Genomic DNA, 19,077 nt, shown 5'->3' with positions numbered 1-19,077 from the left:
CATCATAGCGACCCCCTGAATTAATGAAGTCTATTTCGACGCAGGCTAGAAGCTGATCCAAGCTTGAACTGGAACAACTCCCTATGCGGTTTCTGTTGAACATGTATTGCACTACTATTTCTACTATGGTGGAATGTTCGTCCAGACGCTTTTTGGTTAATTTGCTTTATAGTAATATTGATGTGCATGAACAGGGGCAAGTCCACACGCCGAGTCACATGACTGATCGAACCTATGGAAGCTATGGATGCTTGTTGTATTGGGCTGTACCTCTCTATCTAGGGAACTAGCTTAATGATTGATGATCAAGTGAGATTGCACCCTGAGGCAGGCGACATGGAGAGAACTGGTGTACTTCGGTGGGTGTCGGATAGGCGGGCTTGAGCACTTTGCGGACCCTGCGGCCCTTGCTCAAAAAAGATTCATCTTTGGTTCTTGACGCCAGGTTAGGAGATAGCAAAGGTGGGTCTGGATACTTAGTAGATGGTGAGGGCCATACTGAAGGTCCGAACTCTGTGCTCGAAGTGACAGGAGCAAACACGGAAGGGCGTTAATCCATAATCTGATACCCTACGGATAACCTGTGTAAACAGTGTCCAAGCTGCTCAGCCGCAGATAAAAGGCCTCATTCCACCCTGCAATCTAGGGTTAGAGTGGATAATTGCGTTCGTTGGTGTCGGATTATCCCGCTCCCTTACGGCCGTAACCATGAACCTACATGTTGTCAGCCCACTAATTACGCCGCGGCCCCATCCTTACGGCCGTATGAGCTTGAAGTTCGAATTTTGCCTACCTCCTCCGTAGGGTTCAATATTCCATACGGCCGTTTGCCTGGGCTTCTCACTGTCTGAACATGGGACGATTCCGAGAACGATCTAGGGACGGGCAACGTCTCTGTTAACGTTACGGCCGATATGGCAGATAATCCTCACTCTTGATGAACTCGTGGTAGGGATGGATACGCTCCTTTCACTAATAGGAATGGACACATGTGTAAATAAATATCTCCCAATCCACAACCATAACATCGTGCTTCTCTGGTGAATTTGATCCAATGCTATCGCCGCTCCAATACAAAAGCATGAGCCAGGAAACGACGAATGATGGGGAGGAAATGACGCCAGTGTTGCATCAAAAGAAAGTCTCGGAGATAGATGACTCTCACAGTGTGAGTCCTCGCCTGGATGGAGGACTTCAGGCTTGGAGTGTGGTGGCCGGATCATTCCTGTGTCTTTGTCAGTTTTGGCTGGGTGAATTGTAAGACATAGGCTACGGTCAAGAGGTATTTCGAAAAATGCTAACTGGATATAGGCATCGGGCTATTTCAGACATATTACGAGACCCACCAGCTGAAGGGGTATTCCGCCAGCACAATTGCATGGATCACGTCTTTCGAGGTCTTTATCATGTTCCTAGGGGTTTGTACACCGTATTCCTTCCCAAGTTCCATGTTCGAGGCTGAGCGGTACAGGGCCCCATCCTAGGTAAAATCTGCGACGTGCATGGCCCCCGGTACCCGCTGCTCATCGGGACGTTCATGCACGTGTTCGGACTCATGATGACCTCGCTCTGCAAGGAATATTACCAGTTCCTGTTGGCGCAGGGGATCTGTAGCAGTATCGGGGCCAGTTGTATTTTTTACGCCGGTTCGTCCATCCCTTTGCGGATTAGAATTGACAGCACACGCTAATGTAGACAGCCCTCGGAGCCTCAAGCACATGGTTCAGTCGAAAGGCCGGACTGGCCATCGGCATCGTCGCCAGCGGGTCCAGTTTAGGCGGCGTCGTCTTTCCTATCATGATCAACAAGCTCCTGTCAGAGATTGGCTTTGCGTGGACTATGCGCACCTCCGCGTTCATCATCCTTGGCCTTCTGGCCGTTGCCAATGTCACCGTCCGGACTCGTCTGCCGCCTAACCCCAAGCCAGGCAGCCCAAAGGACCTTCTGATGCCGTTCACGGAGCCCCTGTTCTGTCTCACTGCCATGGGGGCATTCCTGTTTTCGTTCGGTCTCTTCCCGCCCATCAATTATGTCATTTCCGAAGCAGTCTACCGGGGAATGGGCTACGATCTAGCATTGTACATGCTGCCCATCCTCAACGGCGCAAGGTATGTGCCATCTCCATCATCCAATGCTAGAACTATTCTTGAAAATTACATAGGCTGACTGCAAGACAGTTTATTCGGCCGGATTATTCCCGGCGCGCTAGGCGACAAAGTGGGCCGCTATAACTGCATGGTCATCATGACCGGGCTGACAGCCGTGGTGGTCCTGGCCATCTGGATCCCCGTCACCACCAACGCCGGCATCATCCTCTTCGCTGCGGCCTTTGGGCTGACATCTGGCGCCTTCATCTCCCTGGCTCCGGCTCTGATCACGCAGATCTCCGATGTATCCAAGGTTGGAGTGCGGATCGGCGCCATGTACGCAGTGACCTCTGTCGCCAATCTCACTAGTAATCCTATCGGTGGGGGACTGATCTCCGCCTGGGACGGGAGGTACACGGGACTGATGGTGTTTTGTGGTGTAATGGAAGCAGCTGGAATGTTGTTCTTCCTTGCTGCGCGAATTTACCAGACGGGATTTCGGGTGGCCGTTGTGGTGTGATGGAGGCAAATGATGAGCGTAATTTGTGGAAGAGATTAGGTTCTATTTTATACCGTGGTCCGCTGTGTATATCATTTCGACTCTAGGCCCAAGTCTACCACCATCTTGTTCTTCCCCTTACTACCTTGCATGTGAAGTCGAACAGTTGGGCTTTTGCATCAGGGGAGTGTACATATACCTTGGACATAAGATGGAAATAAAACCTTTCATCTTGACGGCGGGTGCTGCATTTTGACATGGTCTTGAGCCCTCGAGAGTAGTATTGCCATTTCTCCATGTGATCTAGGGTATGCCAATTGTTGGCTTTGGAAGTTGCCGCTCAGTCACAGGTTGAGTGTAAGTGAATTGGGCGAAGTTGTCCAGAGGCTACTGCCGCACAATTTTCTAGCATTAACCTTGAGATTTTCCTACAAGTTCATGCAATTGGAGTCACTGTTTTGTCTGCTTGAGGAGTCCAATCCTGTTTCACCCCATACTAAGGACATTCTCGGGCCCGAAACCGGGGTCATTAGGGAAACAGAAAATCACTTCCATGGTAACTTAGCAGCTTTACGGAGGAGGACCACCCCTAGACAACTAGATGGAAGGACGTTCAATACAGCACTGCTTTCTACTATTAAGGTGAGGGTGTATGACAGGTGAGGATGTAAGCCCTGTGGCCCGATACATGTAATAGAGTGAGTCCCAAAACCCGCCTACTCCATGGAGTAAAAAAAAATTCTTTTCAGCTCATGTCGGACTCTTACAAATCGACCAAGTTCGCAGCGTTTATGAAATGTCCCCAAAAGTCCTTTTTCGTCGAGTGGTGCTTCCAACGCTAGCGCGACTCGCCCCTGTGTGAGGACACAAGTTGCTTTAAATGGTGTTGAAATTGGCAGAAATGACCAAGGGCCTGCGAAGGAGTTTGACGGTGAGAACTGTTGACATTCGTGCCGCTGCAAAATAATAGAGAATTCCTTATTGCTGAGCTGCCAGCAGAAAGATACTCTTCAGATTGACCCCTTTCGTGGTCCATTCTGCACATCTTGACGATACTGGACAACATTTATACCTATACCCTCAGCCAACAGCACTAGAAAACCGATTCTTCGCCCCATCCTCCTCCATATCCCAAATATATTCAATCTTGCGCGCTATCACGTCGAATCCGTTGACTTTCCTTGCTTTTCCTGCGTCCTACCGTGTTAAGCCATGACGGTAGGATCAGAGAGTGCTAGACACGGTGTTGTTTTGGAATCAATGTGGATAATCGAGTAAGACCCACAAGTGTAACAGTCAACCGGATCTATGACCACTTGCGTGGCTTCAGATAGACTATTCGGCGTTTGAAATGACTATAATAGTTTTTGTATTTCTGTCTTGTCGCTGCGACGTATAACCCTTTTAACGACATAACGATCCGAATTTAAACGTATATTTGAGCTGAGGAACACGATTTCGCCATCTGACAGCCAAGGATTCTGTGATACTTGAATAGAAGAAGGTTTAGATTAGAGCCTTGCAGGCATTTACGGCAAGCCACTGGAACAAACCGAAATAATATATTTGTGATTTCAAAGTATGTACTCCGTACTGCTGGATTTGCCCGGTAATCATGCCTTGGCGCAGCAACCGTTCTAATCCGCCATTCCTACCCTACTTCCTCTTGCCTCAGGTAGATTGAAGGCTTCTCGCTCTATTTAATGTGGAGAAAGATCCCGCTGTCTTCGATCCTATCTTTGGGAATAGCTCTCTAGAGTTCCTATAGCAGGCTGTTGTTATTACTGCGGGGAGCCTTACCTGGATACGTTTGGCGCTTCAATTCTGAATCTGGACAAGCTTAGCTTCAATTAACTGCGGGTATTATGTTCTCATTCTGACAATAATGGCAAAGTAGAAAAACGCAGAGATGTGTTGAGAGAGACAATGTGAGAGATGGATGCGGATACTTGTCCTTATATTAGCCCCGGACGCAGAATAAGGTTGGGTGGACCATTCTGGCCAGACTCCGTTCGCAGGGGCCACGTGATAGACAGTCCTTGCCACATTTTTGGGTCTTTTTGGTGCAAAACAGGGTGAGGATTAGTTGGACTGACCCCGGCTGGCTATCAACGGCATTGCTGACCAATAATAGGTGCTCTCTTATAGTTCCCCCCATAACAGGGAATACGAAGCGCACTGTATCCACTTCCCCATCTCTTCATGAAGGAGACCAGGAAGGATCATCTTGCTCACCCGTTGAAGTCGGTGGATGTCTCTGGAATGTTACGCCGACGGCCACTTATCACTAGCTCTATCTGAGAAGGATCACAAAATGATGATAGATCCCTTGCATTGTTGTCTGAATCTCTTGTTTAAACCGATACATCAAACCGCCATCCCTCGACGGATCCACTCGGTGAGAATCATTTCCCAAGTGGGTGTTTTTTCCCCGAAGTCATAACCCAATTCGGCAAAGGTTGAGATGATCACAACGGCAGAGAAACTATGCAAGTCATTGCCCCTGAAGCCAGCAAGATCTTCGCTCAGAGGGACATCTTTGCCGACTACTCCGTATTAGATCGTGCAAAGATGTCAGTTTTTGTCCCGGGTGACGATGGCATCGCGATTTCCTTCTTCTGCATCTACCTACCTCCCCACCCACCTGCCCCTCCCCCAGGCCCTTGATCTTCACTTCTACACTATCTACCTCCATGTCCTGCACCGCGGTTCTTGATGATGGCAGACGCATCAGGCGCTGACCGCGGCTGGATTCTCCACGCGGTCTCGTGGCCGCTGTTCGGAATCTGCGTTCTTATCACCGCTACCAGATTCTGGGTACGTGCGCGCATCCTTCGGAGCTGCGGCTGGGACGATGCATTCATCCTGCTTGCATTGATCTGTGCCGCTGTCAATACTGTACTGGTAACTCTGAGTATCATGCATGGCACTGGGCGTCACATGCGTGATCTATCACACGAGCAACAGATCGCTTCAGTAAAGTACCAGCTGCTTTCCCAGGGGTTTCATGTCATGTCAACAAATTGGGGGAAGGTGTCGGTGGCCTTATTTCTGGTTCGCATTATTTCGGAGGTGAAGCAACATAAGCGAGCCATGTATGCGGGGATGATCTTGCTGTCCATTATTAATATCGGTGGTGTCTACACCATCTACGGACAGTGCACACCCACTGCAAAAGCTTGGGATAATGACATCAAAGGCACCTGCTGGCCAGCGGGAGCACAGAGAGATTATGCTTTTTTTCAGGGCTGTACGTATGGCTGGACGGACTTTTTACCACGTTGCTAACCGGAGACCTGCAGCTGCCTCTGCATTCAGCGACTTGGTTCTGGCGGTATATCCGCTCCTTACCATCAAGGATTTGCAGATGGCCACCAAGGTTAAATTTGGGCTCGGCTTCGTGCTCTCGCTGGGTATCATGTTAGTCATAATTCCCGCCTCAATTCCTGGATGCTGTGCTCTAACGTCATATCGCATAGCGCAATGGTGGCTGCTATTATCAAGACCGTCCACTTGGCGGCACTGTCGGCCAGAACTGATTATACGTGGGATACGCTTACTCTGACGGTCTGGGTTGCAGTCGAACAATATCTCATTATTATAGCCGCTTGCATTCCTGCACTCACGCCTCTTTTCAATATCATTGTGCGTCGAGTAACCAGCAGGCGGTCCAAATCCAAATCAACTCCCAACGAGCTGGGAGCAAGCGACCGCAAGTTGAGTCGCCCTCAACCCTACCTGCCTTTTGCAAGCGTAGGGCGAGAATACGTCGAATATCCCATGACCTGCGTCGGGTCAGCGAAAGATTCGAAGCGCCGTAGCAGTGACAGCGAGGCGCTCATTACAATCGAGCCTAATTCACCGACCGGGATCCTCAAAACAACCGAGTTTCATATCCAGGGGTTGGTACGATACGACGGACTGTGACGATTCTCATGTATTTCAGATTATGTCGAACTATTTCACACAATGTTAGAATATTCAGGATTACGTCCAATCACCTATCTATCCAGTTACCAGTGCAGGGAGGGATGTATAACTATCCACGGGACAAAGGCGGAAGACCGGAGGTATAGACCGTGGTTCACTCGAAGCTTGTTTAACTCTCGAACTTTGGGTCTGGTTTTGTGGTGTATGAAGGCACGATCCACGGTTGGCATGGAGTTCCCGTGGTGGATATTCTGTAAGTCTATTGGTTTATGTTATGTTGCCTTGTATTGTAGTAGAAGTGTGTTATGACCGAGAATGCTCGCAATGTTAATATTGGCGTAGTTGCAAGTTCCCAGTATATATCATAGATTCAAGCAACTAGCCTTAGCCTGAGAAAGATTCATTGTCTTTAGAGGAAATGCATAATAGATGAAATAAGATAAAAGAAGACCAACTGTTCGTCTATATCGAATTGAAAAGATTTGTACAGTGCGAAGAAGTAGGCAAGCAGTTAACCACAATTGTATAGCCCAAGTCGAGAGAAATCAAAGAGAGGCAAAACTGCCAGTATGTTCACTGTATCCCATGCAATCGTTGCAAGAGCTCTTACCAGAATCTGTATAATCATTAGCTTAATCCACCGTACCGAAGAAACTGACATACCTCATGACATAAGGGCAGATAGAAATTCCACCATAAGAGGTCCAGATAGCCTGTTCCCTAACAGGAGTACCCGTCTTCGCAGCATTGATCATCCATCCGTCCCGCATGAAGATACCAACGTGGACAACCTTGTTCTTGCAGTCACCACCAGTAGCCCAGAAGAGCAAATCACCCTCCTTAGCCTGTGCGCGAGGAATCCGTTTGCCCATGTTCGAGTTGTACTGCGTCTGCGCCGTGCGGGGGATGGTCTTCTTCAGCGCCTGGCAGACGGCGTACTGGGTCAAGCCGGAGCAGTCGAAGCCGCCGCCAGAGGGACCCTTGCAGCCACCGCCGCCCCAGACGTAGGGGAGCCCCTTCTTCTTCTCGGCTGCGTCGACGATGGCCTTGCCGGATCCGCTGCCGGAGCCGCTGTCGCCGCCGCTGTCTCCACCGCTACCGCCATCGCAGTGCTTGGTGACGTAGTCGGAGCTACCGGTCTTGACGTAGTAATCGGCGACATAGCAGCCGTCGGAGGTCTTGTCCCAGAGCTTGTCGCCTTTGACATCGGTGCCGGGGGCTTGGCAGACGATGGAGACGTCGTGGCCCTTGGGGTAGGACTTGACGACGGGGTGGTTGGTGCCGGGACCGGAGCGGCAGTTGACGCCGTCGCCGGTGATGGGGTAGGCGCTGACTGAGGGAATGATGGCTGCAAGGCATGCAGCGACGATGGAGAGGTACTTCATCTTGTGAGAGAAAGAGATCCGTGTTTGGAGATGTGTGTTTGGTTTGAGGTTGTTGAAGAGGAATGTGATATGGGCAGATCGTCCATTTATAGACATCCAGCTATTGTTGCCGCTACTTCCTCAATCACTGAAACCTCAAGGTCTGTTGATCGAAGAGCACATCTCGTATTCCCACTGATTCCAAACATGTCACTCGTGTTTCCTCAATTCAGGGTCCAGGAATGGGGCCGAATGTCGTATCCGAGGCCAAGTTTAGAAGTGTTACGGAGTTACATCGACTAAGATTCTGCAAGTGCCCGGCTCGTAATGCTCGTGTTCCTGGCATCGCAGAAGTAGGAAGCCATTAGGAGTTAAGCAGCAGGGCATGCTCTAAAATGTATCTAAAAATAGTATCCAAGAGGACACAAGCTCTGAAGCTTAACTCGTCAGGGCTATTGTTCTCATTCTTCTCGTGTTGCAGATTAGTCTGCAGATCACCAGAGCGAATCATGACTGAATACGAGATCAGACCATCACAATACCCCAGGGGTATGCTCCATTAGTGTGATTTAATCTGGCCTAATAAACTAGTTTGATCCGTGTTTGTTTGAACCCTGTTGTGTGGAGGTCATCATGTTGCGTTGATCCCTTTTGAGAGTCATTCAGCGAGACTATTGTGCGCGATTCAGGACGATGCCCTAGATAAACTAAGTCAAGCAATGCGCGAAGCATTTCTGATTCCTTGACTGGAATTTGAAGTTCTTGGTCTCTGTCGAACTGGTTCTCGACTCTTTCCTGGATGCAATGCAACCTCGAAATAGAAAGCCTTGCTCGTATTTTGATGAAGTGGCTCCCTGCGCCTGCGAGTCTCCATTTCATTGAATCAGCAACTCCTAATCGGTAGTATTGGTTAAGTAAATCTCCGAGACGATGTGACACTTGGATCCATTGCAAGCGAGATCTTCCTTTCATGATCCTGGGACTCTCTGGCTAGTTAGATTGCCCCGAATGCCTCGCCAAGTCCATGGTACTCAAGTTATTCTCATATCTTCATGAAGAACCACAGCAGCCGCATTCCTGGAACGTGAAACTGGTAATGCTGATTAACCGCTCACGTGTATTCAAGACTGTCTGGTCCTGTGCTTGTCGTGCTGCGGTGGAAATAAGCATTATATAAGGGTACTACTTGCTAATATGTTCAATAGCAATGACCCTCATCCTTACCTGCTCTTAAAACCAGTATAACGTGATTAATCCAGACCAACAGTCAATATCAGGGCCCTATTTGATCATGAAAGATAGAATGTGTCAATTCAACTTCGCCATCACAAGCTTCCACAGATACACGTCCATCTTATTCGCCACTGGCGCTCCCAAAGATTGTCAATTGTCAACTTCAGCACAGTATTGATCTGTTTAGCCCGGGAAAACGAAGTCTGGTCACCGTGAAAGTGGTGTACGTGCTCCGATTGCAAGGTGTATGATTGCGCCATGCTTGATCTCGGATGGACTCAAATATCATGAATGCGCTGGACAACTGTTGATATGGCTGGAGAAGGAGGTGAGGCGCCTTGATGTGATGGATTGACGTGCGAAGTACTCTGTTGCTTTGCTTGAGACGTATTCTTGGAAGTGGTAGCCTGGAAGACGTTCATACCTACAAGCTGGTCTTGAGACAATCTATCCAGTTTGTTTAACCATTATTGGATCAGGCTGTACCTGCTTCAGGGAGGATGACAACCCAGTGACGGCGAATGAAGTCATCCCCCCACCCAGGCATATATAACCACTTGACCAGCACATCTAAGAGGTCCTTCCAGTCAGCTAAACAACTACAATCAATCATCTCTATCATCATCTTCAAGATGCCGCCAATTCGAATCCCGATCTCTCGGTCGCTGAGACCTTACACCCGTAAGTGATAGAGTGACCTCTCATCATTAACCAGACTGACAGAAAATAGACGCTCGATTCCTCGCCACAAAACCATCTGGAGCATCAGGAAACCCCATCTCTAGCAACCCTCAGGCTCATTCTATCAACAAGGCCCGCGGAAGGGAGGCGGGGCACTCGGACGAAGCAGATACACGGTCGGTGCAATCGCCGGTCTCGATGCACAGGGCAAACCCCTCAGAGGCGCACGAGGGCGAGGAGCAGACGAGTGCGGACGCAATGATCAAGAATGATCCCAACGAGCCGACAGAGAAGAAGAGAGAGAATGTGGAAAAAGCGGGGAGCAGGAAGATGGGGCCGGAGGATGAGCAGAAGTCACGGAGGCCTAGGGTTTAGCATGAATATATCTACCTTGTTCACTATGTACATTACAACGTTAAGACCATTGAATGCAGACGATTGATGATCTATCTTGGCAATGATGAGTGTAAAATATAATATAATATCGCATCAGATGAAGCTGATAATCTGTGGAGAAGATGGATGACATCACCGTTGCGTAGTGCATATCTTATCTTTTTCTATTCTTCTTTTTTTATCTGACAGTGACAGATCAAGATATTTTAAAGAGGCGAATCATGGTACCTGCTTATTTTATTTTAGCTCTGACCAAGTCGTAGATCTTATGCATCGGTGATGCCATTCTGCTTTACTACTTCTACATCTACTGTCCGTAAATAACACAACTGCAGAACTGCAACTCTACTCCCTAGAGCAAACAGCAAAATGGGTCCTCTATCAAGTTCTGCATCAGGCGATAAGCTCACCCTCAAGGATGCTGGAGGGAATAGCGTAAGCCTAAGCTTACAGCTTACAGTCTACTGTCGATCGAAACTAAGAAAAATAGGCCCCAGGATCCCGACCCTCGCAACAAGATCAGTACACCATCCTCCTCCCCGCGCAGATCCCCTTCAAGACAGAAAAGACTCTCCTCTTCCTCGGAGTCTACGACGGACAGTAAGTCTCTACGTATCCACGCGATCATGGAATCGTCAAGTAAATACTGATAATCTGATACTGCAGCGTAACATCCGACGTCTCCCTCCATGCCAAACAACACCTCCACCGTCTCATCCTCGAATCCCCCGACATCCAAACAGGCAACTACGAGAAAGCCATCGAAGACGCCGTCCAGAAAGAGGACAACCTTCTCCTCGACCAATTCAAAGCAGGGAACGAGGTGTTTGGCAAATCCGGCTCGACCTTCTCCGTCTGCCTGGTGGATCTCACGGATGGAATCCTAGTTGTGGGAAACCTAGGGGACTCGCACGTTCTGCTCGCTGAGCACCATCCCAATGGCTGGGAGATGGTGAGTACACCTTATCTTCTTGTCAGACGATGCTAATGCCATGGTAGAAACGCATCACGAAAGCACACAAACCGGGCTCCGATGCTGAAAAGGAGCGTATCAAAGAGGCAGGGGGAGTGGTGAATCGCGAGCTCGGGTCCCCGCGAATAGGTAATTTCCTCCTCAGTCCGCATTGTGATTCAATTGTTAATGAACACGAGCAGGCGCCCTCAATATGTCCCGCGCGCTCGGAGACCTCCAATACAAAGCACCCCTCATCAACGCGGATGAGCCCTTCTCGCTCGAGCAGGAGATTGCCGGGTTCAACCCCGAGAAGGAACAGGGGGATCTACTGTCTAACCGACCAGCGATCTCGCGGATTGAGCTCGAGGAGGACAGGAAGTACATCGTTATTCTTACGACGGATGGGGTGACGGACGAAATGGAGGATCGGAGAATACTTGACCGGGTCGTGGCGCATTGGAACTATGGGACGCGAGCCGAGGGCGTCGCGGGCAAGATCACGACGGAGGCGACGGGAGGGCCGATGAGCGATAATGCGACTTGTGTATGTGCTTTTATTTATGGGAGGCAGCATGATTCGGCTTAGCATGGCGTAGCATAGCATAGCATGTGATATGTTCAGCATCTCCCAGACTATGGACATGGGAGATGAATATACCCCGGCTAATTATTGTACTTCCTTCTGGTCATCCATAAACAAATTCGTATATGTCTATGAGTATGGTATGCAACAATCATATGTTTGATATCAGCTCCACCCTGGAGACTATAAATGACATCACATTATCCCCGAACAAACGTCATTCTCTATCTGATAAACAAGATGGCTTATAACCTATTGGATATGAGCCTTCAGAGGTGTGATAATCCAGCAATCCTGATTGCCTGATCAATTTGCATGTGATTGTCCCAGTATAATACTTAACTGCCATCAAGGCCCTCACTTTACCATCCCCATCACGATACATACTCAATTGACCTCCTCACTCTGAGCCACTAACCACAAAATGCCCAGTGTCCCAGACCTCATCCCCGAATCCGACCTCAGCGACCCCAAAATCCAAACAGCAGCCCCAAACTGCCCTGTCACATCCGAGCGTCCCCCAGCAACATCCACCGCAACCTCCATCCCCAGCCCAGCCGTCGCGCGTGCCAACGCCGCCGTCTCAATCGACAAACCCTATGGCGACGCAGACTACATTGCCAAATACGGCGACTACGTACGCCCCTCCCAAAGCCCCAGAAAGTTAATGCTCCAGAAAGCTGACAGACCAGACCCCACTACAACAACACGTCCTCTTCTGGGACCGCGACCACGACGGCCAGATCTACCCGCTAGACACCTACAAGGGCTTCCGGGAGCTAGGCTTCAACGTCCTCTTCTCGCTGCTGGCAATGCTGATCATTAATTTGAATTTCTCGTATCCCACGCGGTTGGCGCATTCGCTGATCCCGGATTTGTGGTTTAGGGTTTATGTTGATGGTATTTATAAAGCGAAGGTGGGCTCTTTTGACTCTGGGAAGGTTGAGATGGAGCTGATGAGAGTGATGCAGCATGGCTCCGATAGCGGGACGTATGATCCTGAGGGACGGTTCATCCCGCAGCATTTCGAGGATATGTTTGCCAAGTATGATCGGGATCAAGACGGGGCGTTGACTCTTGGGGAGTTGTTTGAGATGATGCATGGGAATCGGTGTGCGGTGGATCCGTTTGGGGTAGGTCTTTTCCTTTGGTTTTGATTGATTTGGTTGAGTATGAGGCTAACGGCTGTAGTGGGGTGCTGCGTTCTTTGAATGGGGAACGACGTGGCTGTTGATTCAGCGTGATGGACGAGTTTACAAGGAGGATTTGAGGGGGGTTTATGATGTATGTCGTTTGCAAGGAGTAATGGTGATGATGGTGATGCTGACATGCAACAGGGATCGATATTCTGGAAGATCCGCGAAGAGAGGAAGAAGGGCGGTTGGAAGCAGGGGTATGGCGTTGGAGGGGATGGGTTCGTGGGTGCTGTCAAGATGTATTAATATCCATACATATATGCGGTAGTGCATTGAAGTAAAGATAGTGGAGATATTTCCTATGACATTCTGCAGACCATCCTACAATTCTAATCAGGTTACTTCGGGCAACCTTGCCGGGTGAGATCCAACAGAGATGCTAGTTCCGCATCAGTACCATGGCTCTGCTCCAAAGCTGGTCGTACGGAATCTAATGACCGAAGTTGTTCCTATGGAAGCAGTATCGTTCCAGCATGGCATGAGTTTCATTGACATCTGGACCGAGCGACCTCGTGCTGTGGTAGGAATGCTGTCGTCGCTGGGAAGCATGAGGCGAATGCTGTAGTAACATAAAGTAGGGCATGTTAACAATATCGGCTCCACAGTCCTCACAGCCTACCCAACTGTTGCCTATCAGCAATTGATGGCCAAGCCCATTATCCTCACAGGCTATAGGTCCAATATGTGATATGTTGATTACATCTGTGTGTACCGTATTTCGAAATTTGCAGAAGTAGGTAAGATAAATTGAGAGATTTACTGTACAGCACATAGCCCATTGTCTTTGCAGTCTACTCCCCCCCAATCTATAAATACTCCCATGTCGTCAGCTACCAATAGTCCCTTACTGACGCCTCTCTTTCATCCCTTGCCTCATTTTGCCATTCCTGTCAACAATAGAACATGACTCACTCCCACGACCACAGCCACGACGGCACCAACAATGGCCACGGCCACTCGCACGAGATCCTCGACGGACCGGGCTCATACCTAGAACGAGAAAAGCCCCTCGACGAGGGCCGCGACTGGACCGAGCGAGCCTTTACCGTCGGCATCGGAGGGTATTCATATCTATCCCCTTGAGTTAACCAAGAACCGAGCTAACTGACAGCAAGGCCAGTTGGGTCTGGCAAGACCGCGCTGATGCTCGCGCTCAGCCGGGCCCTGAGAGACGAGTACAACATTGCAGCTGTCACGAACGACATCTTTACCAAGTATGCCACGACTCTGACGAACTGCAGCTACAAGTAGACTGCTAACGGCTTACAGAGAAGACGCCGAGTTCCTCACCCGGAATAAAGCCCTCTCCGCCGATCGGATCATGGCCATCGAAACGGGCGGATGTCCCCATGCTGCCGTCCGCGAAGACATCAGCGCGAACCTGCTTGCGCTGCAGAATCTGCATAAACGGTTCCAGACGGATTTGCTCTTGATTGAGTCCGGGGGTGATAATCTGGCGGCGAACTACTCCCGCGAACTAGCTGATTTCATTATCTACGTGATTGATGTTGCCGGTGGCGACAAGGTCCCCCGGAAGGGTGGGCCGGGTATCACTGGGTCGGACTTGTTGGTTATTAACAAGATTGATCTTGCGGAGGCGGTTGGGGCAGATCTGGGGGTTATGGATCGGGATGCGGCGAAGATGAGGGAAGGGGGTCCGACGATCTTTGCAGAGGTGAAGAATGGGAAGGGCGTGGATGGGATTGTCGATTTGATTCTGAGTGCCTGGAAAGCCAGCGGTGCGTATGAGCTGAGCTTGAAGAGATGGCAGAGTGGTGCCCCACGGGGTTCCGGGTCTGTACACTGACAGATCTCTATCTGATTGCCAACGGTGCATTTCTCTGTCTCAGGCCAGTCAAGAATTGAATATCCTGCTGTAAAGAAGCTCATGCCTCCCAAGCCATAGATCAAGCATAGGAACCACCTGTCCTGCCTGTTCCATACTTGTCCCCCATTCCCTCTCTATCCGCTCCAGAATCATATCCTGCAGACTCTGACTAGCAAGGATCGACTGAGCCCGGTAAGGACCCATGACAGACGCCCGCACAGCAGCGCTGAGCACCGCCTTTGCATGGTTCACCATAAATACATACGTCGCCTGCTGTACCGCCAGTCCCATCGCCAGACTCACCGCGCCCCACAGCGGCGCAAAGTGACCCTTGGCCCCTAGTTCCTCGCCAGTGCCATCGCTACCCTGTAGAGCTTCAAAAAGGCCCTCCAGGGCCTGCTTGGCTCTTTCTGCTGCGCTACTACCCCCGTCAGGCGCAGGGGCATACGCCTGTCGAAACGCTCTAGCCCATACGCTAAGCAGAGCGCGGCCCTGGGAAACGCTCGCCCTTTGCGCAACGATACAGGTTGTTGCGGCGTCCATGTCATTGTCAATTGTTTCCAGGGCCACGGGGTGTCTGTACGCCGCCAGTAGATAGGGCAGAGAAGTACTCGCCGTCGAGGCGATGGAGAGACTGAGGAACGAGAGGAACGCTGACAGCGAGCTGGTCGACGAGGCGCGGAGTTTTGCGTGAGCCAGGTACGATTCTAGACCGCTTGAGTAGGCGAAGGATCCGAGTGGTAGGGCCGAGTCGGAGAGGAGGAGGAGCGCATGGCCTGGGACTAGGTTTGAGGAGTCTTATAACGTCAGCGTGCAACACACAGTACTCGGTGAGCGTCGACATAAATACCTCTGGAGGTCTTGATGTGAGATGGCAATTTGAGGCCGTTCAGACGAGACTCTGTACCCGGGGCCTTGTCTTCCGGAGATTGATCAACGGTACTCGTCTTTTCGTACATGTTGAGGGTTGTCGATGCGCGAGAGATAATTAGTTCAGGATGATGGTCAGTATAGCATATGGATAATGGTCTACCTTATGGCGTTGGCACAACTCAGGCCATATGGAAAGGAAGGGGTCCGTACCGCGTAATGTAATGAAAGATGAAGTATACATATCACTGTATTTGCAAGACCCAGGATGTAGGATTTGATCAGGATATACAGAGCTTTGTGTTTTACACTATGGAACTTCACCTGGGCTGGGATTGGTGGAACTTTGGCTGCAGTGGCTGATTCTCATGTCGTGCTACGTCAAGGCAACCAGAGCAGGCAGCATGCTGCATTCGAAGGAACGGCGAGAAAGTTTTAATCTACTGTCGACCCTCTTCATTGAAAGTGGCAAAAGCAATATCACCTAGTTTGAGGGGAGTCATATTTGTATGTGCTATATCTTCCACTCGTGCAGATACCAGCCGCTTATATCACTGCAGAGATACCACACAGACCGTTACTGAGCACATGAGAAGCTATCTAGGTCAGGCGGATTTAGACGGGGTGAGTTACAAGCAAAGCAAAGCTTCTTCACCAAACTCTGCTGCAATGCTGCCCTCTTCCCGCAGGAGATCACCCAGCCATCTCTTCGCTCCGTCCACATCCTTTGCTCCAAATTTGACGATCACAAAGCTGGCTCGCACTCGTGCAGCAGTCCATACAACGTCTGCTTCGCCTTTCGACAAAGGCGTCGAGGATGACGACCAGTTCTGGGATCCTATACGCGGCTGTGACTGGAATCGCTGCATGAAAAAGGCCGCCAGCTTCTCAAACACGGGTCCGTAAAGTATAAGGGTCCCAATGATGCCGTTCGATCCAGTGCGTTGGCGAATAAGGCCCGTGCCCGTGGCCGCGCACATCTCTCCTGCTTGCTCTTCCGACTCGACATCAAGTATAATCGCGTCGCGCAGCAGGAGCTTCTTGGCCCCATTCCCATCCACAGTCCACACCTCGTTCTTTCCCCGCCACAGGTGGAAATCCCACTTCTCTCCCAGTGCGGTTCGGCCTTCCGTGACCCAGTCCAACACGCAGAGGCTACTGCGGTTGTTGACCTCTGTCGCCCAGTCCACGGTGAACACCTGGATCTGCTCGTAGCGGCTGTCTTTGAACGGCACATTCGGGTCAGGCAAGTAGCAGAGTGCGGCCTGTCTCTCGATGCGAACGTCCAGGGTCTGCCGGCTCATCCTGTTCAGGCCATTTGCGGGAACTGCTAGTCGGCTCCGAGCTTTATTTGTAGCCTCTGTGCGGTAGATTTTGTTACATCCTTGCGGGGTACTGATCACCAGTCTCGTTTGCGGGTTGAGGATGATGGAGACGGAGATTTCGTCGCCGGGCAGCAGGCCGCCGCCGTAACTGAGGATGTATAGGTGGACTGGCCGCGAAACGCATGGCAGCGCGGATGACTGGGGAAGAAAGCGGGGCGAATGGGTGAGTAGCTTTAGGGGATATTTGTAGGATAGAGTTGTAAAGCTTGGGATGGACGGTGGAAGAAGTGCGAGGGCCACCTTGCCATGACCAGCCGGGGAAACGACAGAAGATTCAAATGGTGATGGCATTATGTTATGGAGTCGTGTATGTGAACCGGTGGAAGAGGTTATATCCATAAGCAACAATGTAGGGAACTGTTGTTCGGACATATCTACAAGAGGGTTCTATCCATGCCTGAGAAGTCGACCAGCGTCCTCTCACGTTTCCTATCAAGATCAGACAGGTCAGGAACTGCAGAACTACACCAAATGAATATCCGAAATCCAGTTTCTTTGCTTTAGGGTTAGCGTTTGCACTCTCGAAGACGGGTACTTGTCGACCTGCAGGGCAAAAGTATGACCAAGGTGAACTTTGCCCTGTTGCCTCTCTTGCGTTCGCTCCAGATGCATCTGAGGGATGACGTGGCATAGAGCCCTGCAGGAAGCCCTGCAGAAGCCATAGCTTACCTGGTGTGACAGTGTAGCTGGCATGCATCCCAAATAGTTGACTTGACCGCTCATTTGGAAATCGATCTTCTCCTTTCAGGTCTGCCACAACCTGCCATGCAGATCTCTCCTTGACATTTCCCTGTTCCAATGATAAGGTTTATGCATCACTCGTGTTCATAAGGCAAAGAGAATCCTTGCTCTGCTGTCAAGCCGTCCGGTGTAACCTCAGCACCCATTTGCATCAAAGAACACCTGCGATAGCAAATACTTCGTAGTACAAATAGATTCCTTGCAAACGAGTTGCCGCCTGAACTCAGAATCCTTTGACCAGAGACTCTGTCATCATTTGATATCTGCAATGGCCGGCAAGCTACCTAAAAGCGAAGTAGAATTCGCAGCCGAGTACCTGCGAGCCGAGACGCGGCACCCATGGGATCCCTCACCCGAAAAGCAGGACATTTTCGACCCAGCAGACGAGAAAACCTTTGAGAGCCGCATCCTCCTCGAAGTGGTCACCAACTACGTCGTCAAGCATGGCAACAATCTAACCCACCATGATAGCGTGCCACACCATCCCCGCGGACACGCGATGGAGCTGACCCGCCCCCTGGACCCTTCCTACGAACGGTACCGATACCTGACTGTCATGGCGGGGCCCAGCTTCAAGAATATCCAGCGCGTGCAGCAGATCCATGGGTCATCGGACTACATGGCTGCGTACAAGTTCGATACGAGCGGAATCATTGATTCCGCTTTGGTGCCTACTCTGGTGCCTGATGTCTGGAAGGAGGGCGATCGCCAGAAGGACAGTCCGGACGAGTATACCCAGGAGGATTACCTCTGGGTAGACATGACGTATCCACTGCGCGAGATCTACATCCCCAAGAGGCGCTATCACTGTCCGCGCTCGAACCGGCTCGTCTGCGTCTATACTCACATCGACTTCCAGAGGAAGCACAGCCTCACGACGTACACGTATACACCCAAGCAGAACGGGATTCCAGATAATGAATACACGCGCGAGGAGCCCGATCTGCCGCCCTGCGAGAAAGAACGGCAGAGGCGTGAGCCGGACCAGTGGCCCGTCGGGTTCAGAATCGGCACCCAGGAAATGGTACAGGGCGAGCCGTCGCTTGGCTGGGGCGTGAAGCCTGAGTGGACGGCTCGGTTCCAGATTGATGCTCTCCGTAAACTGCCGAACGAGGCTGATGCGCGGGAGTACATCAAGCTGTTTGATAGCGGTGGCTTGGTGATTCGACCCGGTGGGGAAACGAAATTAAGGGCAGAAAAGGTGAAGACTAATCCTGTGCACAGAATGGATGTGCCCGAGGTGATTCGGCTGCCGATTCCGCCTGTGTCATAGTGTCATAGCTGTCACATAGCATACCTTTATGCTAGCTAGTAGTCCTTGCACCAATC

The 19,077-nt window shown here is 50.6% G+C and overlaps 10 protein-coding genes across 10 annotated transcripts, besides 2 other annotated features; 7 read left to right on the top strand and 3 right to left on the bottom strand.

The window, feature by feature from the left end:
• Positions 1-1,184: 1,184 nt before the first annotated feature.
• Positions 1,185-2,607, top strand: NFIA_073260 (monocarboxylate permease; the record flags this gene model as incomplete). The annotated part of the gene is made up of 5 exons (XM_001259307.1): positions 1,185-1,257; positions 1,312-1,418; positions 1,472-1,646; positions 1,700-2,108; positions 2,178-2,607. 5 exons carry the CDS (start codon positions 1,185-1,187, stop codon positions 2,605-2,607), a joined length of 1,194 nt encoding a protein of 397 aa, XP_001259308.1.
• Positions 2,608-5,304: 2,697 nt separating this feature from the next.
• Positions 5,305-6,513, top strand: NFIA_073250 (uncharacterized protein; the record flags this gene model as incomplete). Its single annotated transcript, XM_001259306.1, has 3 exons — positions 5,305-5,836; positions 5,889-6,006; positions 6,066-6,513. 3 exons carry the CDS (start codon positions 5,305-5,307, stop codon positions 6,511-6,513), a joined length of 1,098 nt encoding a protein of 365 aa, XP_001259307.1.
• Positions 6,514-7,148: 635 nt separating this feature from the next.
• Positions 7,149-7,997, bottom strand: NFIA_073240 (C40 family peptidase; the record flags this gene model as incomplete). The annotated part of the gene is made up of 1 exon (XM_001259305.1): positions 7,149-7,997. The coding sequence occupies one exon, from the start codon at positions 7,995-7,997 to the stop codon at positions 7,149-7,151; it is 849 nt and encodes a 282-aa protein (XP_001259306.1).
• Positions 7,573-7,624: a microsatellite.
• A 1,748-nt stretch (positions 7,998-9,745) lies between the features above and the next one.
• Positions 9,746-10,169, top strand: NFIA_073230 (uncharacterized protein; the record flags this gene model as incomplete). The annotated part of the gene is made up of 2 exons (XM_001259304.1): positions 9,746-9,794; positions 9,844-10,169. The coding sequence occupies 2 exons, from the start codon at positions 9,746-9,748 to the stop codon at positions 10,167-10,169; spliced, it is 375 nt and encodes a 124-aa protein (XP_001259305.1).
• A 390-nt stretch (positions 10,170-10,559) lies between these two features.
• NFIA_073220 (PP2C family serine/threonine-protein phosphatase) lies at positions 10,560-11,731 on the top strand (the record flags this gene model as incomplete). Its single annotated transcript, XM_001259303.1, has 5 exons — positions 10,560-10,625; positions 10,681-10,790; positions 10,857-11,142; positions 11,190-11,292; positions 11,346-11,731. The coding sequence occupies 5 exons, from the start codon at positions 10,560-10,562 to the stop codon at positions 11,729-11,731; spliced, it is 951 nt and encodes a 316-aa protein (XP_001259304.1).
• Positions 11,729-11,754: a microsatellite.
• Positions 11,755-12,152: 398 nt separating this feature from the next.
• On the top strand, positions 12,153-13,170 carry NFIA_073210 (caleosin family protein; the record flags this gene model as incomplete). Its single annotated transcript, XM_001259302.1, has 5 exons — positions 12,153-12,365; positions 12,421-12,645; positions 12,700-12,861; positions 12,920-13,012; positions 13,066-13,170. 5 exons carry the CDS (start codon positions 12,153-12,155, stop codon positions 13,168-13,170), a joined length of 798 nt encoding a protein of 265 aa, XP_001259303.1.
• Positions 13,171-13,827: 657 nt separating this feature from the next.
• On the top strand, positions 13,828-14,731 carry NFIA_073200 (urease accessory protein UreG; the record flags this gene model as incomplete). Its single annotated transcript, XM_001259301.1, has 3 exons — positions 13,828-13,985; positions 14,040-14,138; positions 14,194-14,731. 3 exons carry the CDS (start codon positions 13,828-13,830, stop codon positions 14,729-14,731), a joined length of 795 nt encoding a protein of 264 aa, XP_001259302.1.
• A 48-nt stretch (positions 14,732-14,779) lies between these two features.
• NFIA_073190 (urease accessory protein UreF) lies at positions 14,780-15,711 on the bottom strand (the record flags this gene model as incomplete). The annotated part of the gene is made up of 2 exons (XM_001259300.1): positions 14,780-15,549; positions 15,603-15,711. The coding sequence occupies 2 exons, from the start codon at positions 15,709-15,711 to the stop codon at positions 14,780-14,782; spliced, it is 879 nt and encodes a 292-aa protein (XP_001259301.1).
• Positions 15,712-16,251: 540 nt separating this feature from the next.
• Positions 16,252-17,298, bottom strand: NFIA_073180 (urease accessory protein UreD; the record flags this gene model as incomplete). The annotated part of the gene is made up of 1 exon (XM_001259299.1): positions 16,252-17,298. The coding sequence occupies one exon, from the start codon at positions 17,296-17,298 to the stop codon at positions 16,252-16,254; it is 1,047 nt and encodes a 348-aa protein (XP_001259300.1).
• A 718-nt stretch (positions 17,299-18,016) lies between these two features.
• Positions 18,017-19,021, top strand: NFIA_073170 (uncharacterized protein; the record flags this gene model as incomplete). Its single annotated transcript, XM_001259298.1, has 1 exon — positions 18,017-19,021. The coding sequence occupies one exon, from the start codon at positions 18,017-18,019 to the stop codon at positions 19,019-19,021; it is 1,005 nt and encodes a 334-aa protein (XP_001259299.1).
• Positions 19,022-19,077: the final 56 nt, after the last annotated feature.

Source organism: Aspergillus fischeri, genomic scaffold, assembly GCF_000149645.3.
Source record: "Aspergillus fischeri NRRL 181 1099437636264 genomic scaffold, whole genome shotgun sequence".
NCBI lineage: Eukaryota > Fungi > Ascomycota > Eurotiomycetes > Eurotiales > Aspergillaceae > Aspergillus > Aspergillus fischeri.
This window is presented reverse-complemented; position numbering and strand designations above follow the sequence as displayed.